This window comes from Battus philenor, unplaced genomic scaffold (assembly GCF_028537555.1).
Source record: "Battus philenor isolate CCGP_79_NKW_IND1 unplaced genomic scaffold, ilBatPhil1.0.hap1 SCAF_4, whole genome shotgun sequence".
Classification (NCBI taxonomy): Eukaryota; Metazoa; Arthropoda; class Insecta; order Lepidoptera; family Papilionidae; genus Battus; species Battus philenor.
The window spans coordinates 8501355-8511334 of record NW_027181704.1 but is presented as its reverse complement, the minus strand read 5'-3'; the positions used below and the strand labels follow the sequence as shown (position 1 = coordinate 8511334).

The following is a 9980-nucleotide window of genomic DNA, read 5'->3' as shown; positions in this document are numbered from 1 at the left end:
TTATGACTACAAGTTTAATTTTTATTTTTCCACCATATCTTTCCATTTGATTATATCTAAGTGTTAATTTAATCTATAACAACTATTAAATTCTTGTTTTTGTAAACAAACAAGCAATGTAAGCAACAAATTTTAAAGTAATATAGTGTACAATCAAGTTTACTTCTTCTAAACAGAATGCATAAATAATATTGGAACATTAAACTTTCGGGATCTTACTATTAAATTTAAAAAAAACTAGTTTAGTAATGAAGTGCCATCTTAAAACTATCGTAACATTTGATACAAGGCATTAAAAAAGTGCCGGTATATACTATTCTTCACTTGAATAGGAAATAAAAGCGTTTCATTAACCCTTAATCAAATATTGGGAAATTATTTTCCACATGCCACTACTGTAATTTTTTTGTTTTATTTCGTTTTTGGCAACTCTAATCAGTACCAACCTTAGGGAAAAATAATCGTACAGAATTTTTTAATTTTATTTATTTGCAACATTTTGTCTTAAGGCGCGAACTGTCATTGTATGTCAATGTCAAAAACACAGTTTGAAATATTTTGTGAAAAAACCGTTTCAAACGGAAGATTTAAAAGTTTTTGAAGAAAAAAATCTGGTAAGTGCATAAACACAATAATCTTGTAAACTAGACTTGTTTTCTGAATGTTTCTTACGGTTTTTGGGCTCGCAGCATTGATATTTGTTGTATTTTCTTAGGTTTAATTATGTGGGAAATTATTTCCCATTGTTTGTTCCTGCATTTGAAAAATACCAATTTCTATATATACAATAAATAATTTGTCTGTTGCACTATATAAGTACCTAAACAGGTATAGTTACTTATAATTTTATTTAACTTACACAAAATTGTCAGCGAGTAAGTCATATATGGAGCTTTCTCGAGAGTTATGACTGCGTTTGTGTGATTTCTCACTTGATTTTTATAACTATTATATTTTAGAACTATTTGTACTGCTCAGACTACCAAGTTAGTTTAGACTTCCTTTTATTTGTTTTAGTTTAGCTATTTAAATATGGACGCTAAAAAGTTACAAAAAGTTCTACCAAAGAAAAAATTGGAGGAGGTGGTGCAAAATTTAGACAACTTGTCTGATTTATCAGCCTCAGATTCTGAAGATGACTCATGCTATGTCAATAGCATTCATTCTCCATCCGATACTTACCTCAATCAGCTTGACGATAACCTAATTGAACAACGTCTTGAATATATCTTCGGCTTCGAATCGAATGAAGATAAACAAGAAACGCCTACTATACAAGCCCAACAGATTTCAACGGATGCCTTACTGACAGCCTTAGGAGAAACATCTCATATCACAAACTCACCAACAACAGACAGTCCTTTGCTAACTTACTTAGATACAGAAAATGACGAATGTAATATACAACTTCAAGACATTCACGCATTTGAAGTTCAGCAAGACTTAAATGTCATTGATGTTCCCATGGAAGAGTTTTTGGCAGATGATGAATAGACTGAAACTAACAACGAAATACGCAGAGATCGTTCTAAGCCAAGAGTATGGGAGACAAAATCCGAAACCCATGATATTCCCGTTTTTGAAAAACGTTTTAAACCCAAGGCGAATGACACGCACAAAACTTCACCACTAAGTATTTTTGAACAGCTTTTTCCTGATGAACTGATTGTTATAATTGTGGAACAAACAAATAGATACGCATATCAGAAAAATAGCAACAATTGGCAACCAGTAACTCAACAAGATATTAAGGCGTATCTAGGAGTTTTAATCCTCATGGGCTTAAATCCTCTGCCGGACATGGAACTGTACTGGTCTTCAGATCCTTTTTATTACAACAAGGAAATTGCCCAGGTTTTCCCAATCATAAGATTTAAAAAAATTACGGAAAATCTCCACTTAAATGATAATGAAATGGAACCACCAAGAGGCTCCTCTGAATACGACAAATTATATAAACTGAGACCCCTCCTCATAGAACTGAACAAGGTTTATCAGAGAGAAGCATTTAATTCTGAAGTACAATCAGTTGATGAATGTATGGTGAAGTTTAAAGGTCGAAGTTCGTTAATATATGCCGAAAAAGCCCATCAAGAGAGGATTTAAAGTCTGGGCAAGGTGCGATGCAAAAACCGGGTACTTGTACCAATTTGAAGTTTATACTGGAAAAGGCGACAGCACGGAAAATGAAGGATTAGGATACAATGTTGTCATGAAACTCTGCAGTAGTGTACCAAAAAATACTTTAGTCGCATTTGATAACTTTTTACAGTTTTTTACTTATTTACAAGTTGTAATCTTATGAAAGATCTTTATGATAAAAAGATTATGCAGTAGGGACAATCAGATGCAATAGAAAAGATCTACCTGATATAATAAAGAAAAAGCAACCAAAACCATTGCGATTGGAAAAACATCAGTTTGCAGCTGTTACTGCAGAGCCAATCACAGCCATTAAATGGCTTGATACGAAAGAAGTCGCTATACTTACGACAGCCCATCAGCCACTAGATACAATGCTTGTAAAGAGGACCCAAAAGGATGGTTCTAGAGCAGACATTCTTTGCCCGAAAGCAATTGCTTCGTATACACTTAGCATGGGTGGAGTTGATCTATTCGATCATTTTAGATCATCGTATCCAATAAGCCGTAAATCACGAAAATACTGGATGAGACTTTTCTTTTTTTTGTTCGATGCATCCATAATAAATGCATATATTACCTACAACTATACACATGTTGCGACCCTTCACGGACACCGAGAATTTAGGTTACGCTTAGCACGTGCCCTAATAGACAATCACACAACACGGAAAGGTAAAGCACAAACAGGTGTACTTTTTAAAAAAGATAACAAAGGGGGTAGGTTTGGCGTGCCAGACGAAATTCGTTTATTGAATGTGGGCATACACTTGCCAGAAGAGACTAATACTTACAAAAGGTGTCGCTTTTGCAGTACCAAACAGAAAGAACAGAGAACAAAATACAATGTTCCGCCTGTGGAGTAGCTTCGTGTGCTAAAAATTGCTTCAAAACCTTTCACACTGTTCCACCTCAATAATATTATTTTTCTTAGTAATTAAGTTTCAGTTTATATTAAAACTATATATCATTCCTAACGTTGTTGTTTCATTTTATAACTTTATTCACTCATATTACAGTATTTTTTTCAATTTTATTATATAAGACAAAAAAGAAACAAGTAAAGTAGGAGCAACTTACATGTATAGAACTTGTAGTAAAAATATATCAAAAGTTGAGAGCTATTCCCGATAATGGGAAATAATTTCCCACTTAATTATATTTTGCTTTGAAATACCGGATACTGGGAAATAATTTCCCACTGCAAAACCCCCATTTCCCCCCTTTTTATAAAAAAAAGGAGTTGTTTTTCGAAATCTATGGCACCCACTTACCTAAAAGCCGTGACCAGATTTCAAATTACTCGAAAAATAAAGTTTGTTTGATTAAGGCTTAAAGATATCTATTAACATACAGCCATTAGTAATGCAAATACTTTCTTGATAGTTTCCACTTCAATTAAATGTTTAAGTTATTCAACTTTAATTCTTAGGTTTGTTACAATTTGGGAAAATATATTCAACTATTTATATAATTAAATAATTTCGTATTTTCGCTGTAGTAGAATTTTCTTTTTATGGTTTATATTTTTAATTTATATATTTAAGGTATAATTCTTGAGATTGTAGCGATTTGGAGAGCCGTTTCTACTATTTAGGAAATTATTTAACCCATAATTTCACTATCATCAGAGATTTGAAAAAAATTAACATTTATGATTTCCAATACTTAATTTTACTTAGTGAAATCAAAGCACAGGTTAAAAACATCTAGCCTCCTAGATGTTAGAATTTCAAGTGATAATCAAACATTAAATTGACTCACAGGTAGTTTACTTTTTTTTAATCGTGGGATAATTACCAATTACAAGGCTGTGCAATAGCCTTTGTATGATAAAAATGTAACATGCAAGTGTCTAATAGATTCAGACGTTATTTTGCGAAAGTCCATCCTAAGAAAAGGACCAATATATAGCTACTTCCGCCAATGCAGTAGTAGTCGTGCAATAACATAGTCACCTATATTTGGCACTAATCAGTGTAACATTACTCCTGAGGATGCCCCATGGAGGGGTGAAACACATGTTGAGTGATTTAACAGTGGTTGTTGTGTAATTCGCAGTGTTTGTCACATGTGCATTTATCAGCGGGCTGTGCACTTTATTGCACGACTACTACTGCATTGGCAGAAGTAGCTATATATTGGTCCTTTTCTTACATGCAATAGTGGCGAGAAAACTTTATGATCAATGATCTTACAGGTGGTATTAAAAATTCAATAAGAGAAAAATATTTAAGTTTTTAGAACTTTATTCAGCTTAGCAGGTAGTGTAACAGCTTACAGCTTGAGCTTAGTCCTTCTCCAGTGACGCCTCTTGGCATTGTAACTGTAAAAAATTAATAAAATATATTTTACATTGACAATCTTTAAATTGCTTTATTATGAAATATAACTGGTTGCTTGTTGGAGTGTTGATATAGTTTGGCTTAGATAGGTACAATACACAGAATTTAGTTATACAATATTGTTCATAACACTGCATTGCCTTTATCATCTTGACTTAGTAGGTCTTATTAAAAAAACTTGCTATTTACTGGTAATAATATCTTATAATACCTATAAATTCAACAGCCAATGCTTTTCATGAAGATAAAAAAATTCACACAAAAATGTTTGACGGAAAATACAAATTCATTAATTATCATAAAATTAATGTGTAATGTTTTACATACCAATATTAAAATATTACTAATACTGCAGATATATTTTTGAACATTTTAAAAATTGTCCACCTGTTTACTTAGATATATTTTACTAAAACAGGGGAGCAAGTTATGCACAAGCAGAAAGTGCTGGTTTAGATAATGTTGACATGTTATGTTATGACAAACACTTATACTGCTTTTCTTGATATTAACACTTAGCTCAAAGGCTTTAACAGCTTTGACCAAAATGAGCCTGGGGAACTGGAGGTCCACAACATACTACTTCTAACAAAAATCACTTGTGCACCAAATGCATCATATCTTATTTGTAATTGTAATTTTAAAAAATAAATTTTGAAACATATTTACAATGACTGAAATTATAGACTACTTTGAACTAGTTCCTATATATATTTATGAAATTTTCATAGTTTGTTATTTTCACTTTCTCTGTTGCACAATATTGTCGGTAGATTTACTTTAATAGTATAAAAGAAACTGTGCTAAATAGTCTATGATAATCTTCACTATTTAATGTCGAATAGTTATTGTTGTCTACTGTAAATTATAATACAATGAATAATATAATTTAACTTATTACACATCCCGCTTGGAAATTGTAAAATAATCTAACCTTTGTTTTGATCTCAATAAACTACTTATTATTACTTATAGCAAATACAAGTATTAAAAATATGACAAACTTACATTACCAATTATTTAAACTGCGTATGCTTAGTGTTTCTAAACGGTAACCCAAAATATATTTTATATTTTCAAGAAGACAAACGTCAATTTAATATGCTATATTAACCTTTATCAAAAAATATGAACTAAAAAAAGTTAATGTGGAATAATAATCTAATTTCTGCATTTTCATGTTTTAAAATCGCGAACATAATTCCAATTATATATTGTTATGAGAATAAAGCAGTACTTACCGAATAGTATTTCCTGTGCGCATTCTAACCCATTGCGGAATTGGTCTATTTTGTTTAAGTTTTTTCGCAAGTTTGCGCTTAATAATAAATGTCTTGTGAGCCGACTGAAACAATTTAAAGTTAATGTTTAAAAGAAATCTGCCTTAGTTGTTCATGATTATTTAAATACAAAAAGATTTAAGTTTTATATTTACCATTGTGCCGTCTCTCGCTGTCACAATAAAAAGAGATGTATTTGAAGTTTGTTTATGGCAAAGTTAATGTTTGAAAAAGTACAGACTATACAAAAAGACTTCGTATCACTTGTCTATCGAACACTAACAAAATATACACAACAACAAATAAAGTCTCTAGTAAATTCAATTCTATTAAATAATAATAAATAATTTTAATGACATTCTATTCAGTATTTTTCCCCATTAAGTTATTTTTTTTATTTACATACTTATTGAGTTTTGTAATAAAATCAAAGCCTACCATTTAAAGTTCTTCACGTCATAATATTATTATACTACTTTATCATATTAAACATTTATGATAATTGATAAGTATCTCAGTTGACAAAGCAGTCGTATTGGGTTAAAGACTGAATTAGTAGCAAGAGACTGCATCATGTAGCAGGAAATAGAAAATATTTGTTCTAATTAAAAGACGTACATTTATATCATTAACATTATAATAACGTTATAGTGTACTCAGCTAGGCTTATGAATACTGCAAATTTTAAAATGTTTTACAACATATAATAATATAGCTTTACAGATATAATTACAATATTAGATGTGTATGTGATGTTCATGTAAAAATGCTTCGTTTTGCTGGCCACTACGGGCCACTATACTAGGTTTTAAATAATTCTTGCGCGTTCGAATTCTGGTACGGATTTTAATTCTGACGTCGCCAGTAATATTGCCGTCGTTTTTGTCCCTGGGTTGATTTTTGAGGAGGAATTACGAGCACGGGTGACAGTTTCCAGCCGCACGGCAAATTCAATAAATACAAAAAAGCGAAGTTTTCCTTTTTAAGATTATATGTATCAGATAAACTGTTGACACTGATGTTTTTTTTTTTGAGAAAATAATAATACTGTGTTTGAGAATATTTTAAAAAAGCTTTTATAAATTAATAGCATTATTTACCGTCCTGTTTTTTGAATTACGTAGAATCATTGCCTAACTAATCAGCAGGTTTAAAAGCTAAACGTCATATCTTTTGTCAATATCAATTTGACGTTAATTTGTTGTCGGAGATCTAGGTGGTATATGATTGAATTCATTTTATGTAATATGTAACGTGGTACCTTGTTTTCTATTTGAATTTATAAAAATGAATAAGATATTCGTAGTAAATACTTTTCGTCGTCTAGTGGGCTGCACTAGGACTGCAACATCCAGAATTACAGCAGAAGGAAAAGAAGTGCCAAAAAAGAAGAATGTCGAAACAAGGATAACTTTAATCGGATCTGACAATTCCGTTAGTATTACAGATCTAAAGAGCGCTCAAAGTTTATCCGTTAGACGAGAATTAAAGTTAGTTAAAATTCAAGATAATGACACAAAAACTAGACGACCAGTTTATAAGTATGTATTTTGTTTTAACTTTTAGCTCTATATTATATTTTTTTATTAGTAGTAAATTTTCATAAATTATTTACAACCAGTATTTCCTCTTAAAATCAGATTTTTGTATATTTATAAATATATTGTAAATAAAATCATAAAATGGCCTTAATAATAAATACAAAACACACAATCTTGCACATATGATATGTATTTAGGTACAGGTACCATTTCTCTATCCCAACTAACCCAATTTGCCCTGCCCTGCCCTCTTTTATATACACTTCTAACACAATTGTAAAATTTTTGAAAATTTCTCAATGAGTTACAACATTAAAAACAGATCTGGGGTATTTTTGTTACTATGAAAGCTTAATACTTTGTACTACTAGTTTGTACAAAAATACCACTTTCTCACAAAAACATACATACAATCACTCATATGTATTTGAGGTACTTTGACATATATAAACCGCAGTATAATATCAACATATTTTACTTTATAATTACTTCATTGTGTGTATAATTCTTGTTAATATTCAATGAAAAATCAATTGTAATGGAGTTCCTGTGAAGAAGTTAAGAATATGGTGCCTGTCACTTCAAATCTGGAGAAGCTGTAAAAGCCAATGTATAAACACTTTTTCAATACAGAAAAAAACTGCTTTTAATTATTTTAACACTTATATTTAAATTTCTTGTTGAACTTGCATGTACTTGTGAATGCACTTTTGTTAATAAAATGCTTTTTTTGATCACTGCAGTCAAACTATTCCACCTCTTTGATGGAGATGATGATGAATGATGAAACACTTGGTTAAAATGTGTCATGTTTTGGTCATACAAGTTAGGTCCCTAAACTTTGTTCCAATTCTAAACTGTGTAGTTTTTGTTAAATAATAACCAAATTGTTCATTATCCTTTATAGGTTATTGACCAATGCCCAATATCATGAAGAAGAACTAGCAAAGAGAAAAGAAAAGCAAGTTGCAAAAGAAAATGAGGAAATAAAAGGACAAAAACTTATAACATTATCAACTCGCATTGCAGAAAATGACCTCATGACAGGCGTGAAGAAAATGATAAAACTTTTAGATAAACAATATGAAGTAAAAATAGTAGTTACTGGTGCAGATGACAGCTCTGAACAAAGTTTGGTAGGAACCCATAGTTTATTTAATTCATGTATTTTATACACATTGATACATTTACATATATACAGGTGTCCTATGAATTTGGTGCTAACTTTAGAAAACCTGTATTGCATTTTTTTTAATTTTCATGAGTTGGATGTAAAAAAAGGCTTTTTATCCAAATCCGGCCTCTGCTGTTTGAGGTTTTGTCTGTTGTCTCCACTAGGTGAGGGTATTTTTGTTACCATGAAAATGAAAATAAAATTTAAAAAAAAATATGTGTAAAATAGTCATAATAACATAAAGCTCACATAAAATGGTTAAAATTCGTTTACTTTTTGACTAGCAATAATTTTAAAAATTCAAGATGGTTTTTATAATTCATTATTTGTGTTACAACACTACTTGTCCTGTTGATGATAGGGTTAGATGTTGTTTATAAGATCATGTTTAAAAAAGAATATCACTAACATCATTTCTTTGATTTAATACTACAAAAGGATAAGGGTACATATCTTAAAACAATTATCATCTTACTATATCCCAGATATAGCATAAACAATTGCAGTATTTGTTGAAAATTGCAATCATGAAAGTAGACAGAATTGTGTAATAATTATATTTATTCAATTTTGTCAATAATTAGTCCTAAAATTATTAAAAAGCTTGAAGTATATGTCAAATTAATTTTGTTTCAGTGGAAGCAGTATTTAGTGAAAAATATTTCATGTTTTATTTTAAGAACTTTCAAAAAGTGTTTTTTATTTATTTCAGGAAAAAATATATACTGTTATAGAAAAAAATACTAAATCTAATGCGAAGGTAGTTCAAAAAAGGAATAAAGGGAACAGCTTAAGATTTATGTTGTATCCTTTAAGAGAGAAGACTTCACAAAGCAACAGTGAGGATGCTAACAACAATAAAGACAGAGGCCCACTATGACTAGCCGCTTTTTTTCTATCCGTGATTTTTGTAAAATATATTATTTATAAGCAATATTTTTTTAAATCATCCAAAAATAAACATGTCCAGACTAAAAATAAATAATATAATAGAGGATATTTTAGATTTGCTTACCAGCACATATGACAAATGCTTTATTATTTGTCCTTGTAAATAGTTGCTTGATCTTTTAATGTAAAATTATTCACATTAATTAAATATTATTATTGTTAAATATGATTTTTATTCTTAAATCTAACAGATTTAAAACATTTCTTAAGGGCAATTTCATCATCTTTTTATGTTATTCTTTATTTGTTGTGGTACTGCTAATTGTGGATCAAAATTTTCTTGCAAGCAATTATTTGGTCCTACAAATAGGGACAGTTTGTATCAATTTGCTATTTAAAACCTTTATCCTAATTTATTTTATAGTTTTGTTTTTGCTTTACCACAAATGTGTTATAGCTGTACAAGTCCTGAATTTTTAATGGTTAATACACATTTCTTTAGGTGAGAGTATTTAAAATTTTTTGTAATAAGGAGTCATTGCTTCCTTATCTTTGTTATCCCTGGCAAAATATTTTTAACTGGAAGATTAGTGAGTGTTCTGGTTTA

General features: G+C 30.1%; 2 protein-coding genes across 2 annotated transcripts; one reads left to right on the top strand and one right to left on the bottom strand.

Annotated features, from left to right (window-relative positions):
• Positions 1 to 4373: 4373 nt before the first annotated feature.
• Positions 4374 to 6013, bottom strand: RpL39 (ribosomal protein L39). The gene is made up of 3 exons (XM_068771806.1): positions 5923 to 6013; positions 5729 to 5832; positions 4374 to 4468 (listed from the first exon to the last, which is right to left on the bottom strand). The coding sequence occupies exons 1-3, from the start codon at positions 5923 to 5925 to the stop codon at positions 4420 to 4422; spliced, it is 156 nt and encodes a 51-aa protein (XP_068627907.1). The 5' UTR covers positions 5926 to 6013; the 3' UTR covers positions 4374 to 4419.
• Positions 6014 to 6955: 942 nt separating this feature from the next.
• Positions 6956 to 9569, top strand: mIF3 (mitochondrial translation initiation factor 3). Its single transcript, XM_068771848.1, has 3 exons — positions 6956 to 7308; positions 8216 to 8444; positions 9195 to 9569. Exons 1-3 carry the CDS (start codon positions 7055 to 7057, stop codon positions 9360 to 9362), a joined length of 651 nt encoding a protein of 216 aa, XP_068627949.1. The 5' UTR covers positions 6956 to 7054; the 3' UTR covers positions 9363 to 9569.
• Positions 9570 to 9980: the final 411 nt, after the last annotated feature.

Bases quoted from the DNA above. Each gene is read 5' to 3' on its own strand.
- RpL39 (XM_068771806.1), bottom strand. The intron at 4,469-5,728 runs GTAAGTACTGCT...AATTTTTTACAG, and splicing joins CGCACAGGAAATACTATTCG to TTACAATGCCAAGAGGCGTC.
- mIF3 (XM_068771848.1), top strand. From the start codon at position 7,055: ATGAATAAGATATTCGTAGTAAATACTTTTCGTCGTCTAGTGGGCTGC. The intron at 7,309-8,215 runs GTATGTATTTTG...TATCCTTTATAG, and splicing joins ACTAGACGACCAGTTTATAA to GTTATTGACCAATGCCCAAT. The intron at 8,445-9,194 runs GTAGGAACCCAT...TATTTATTTCAG, and splicing joins ACAGCTCTGAACAAAGTTTG to GAAAAAATATATACTGTTAT.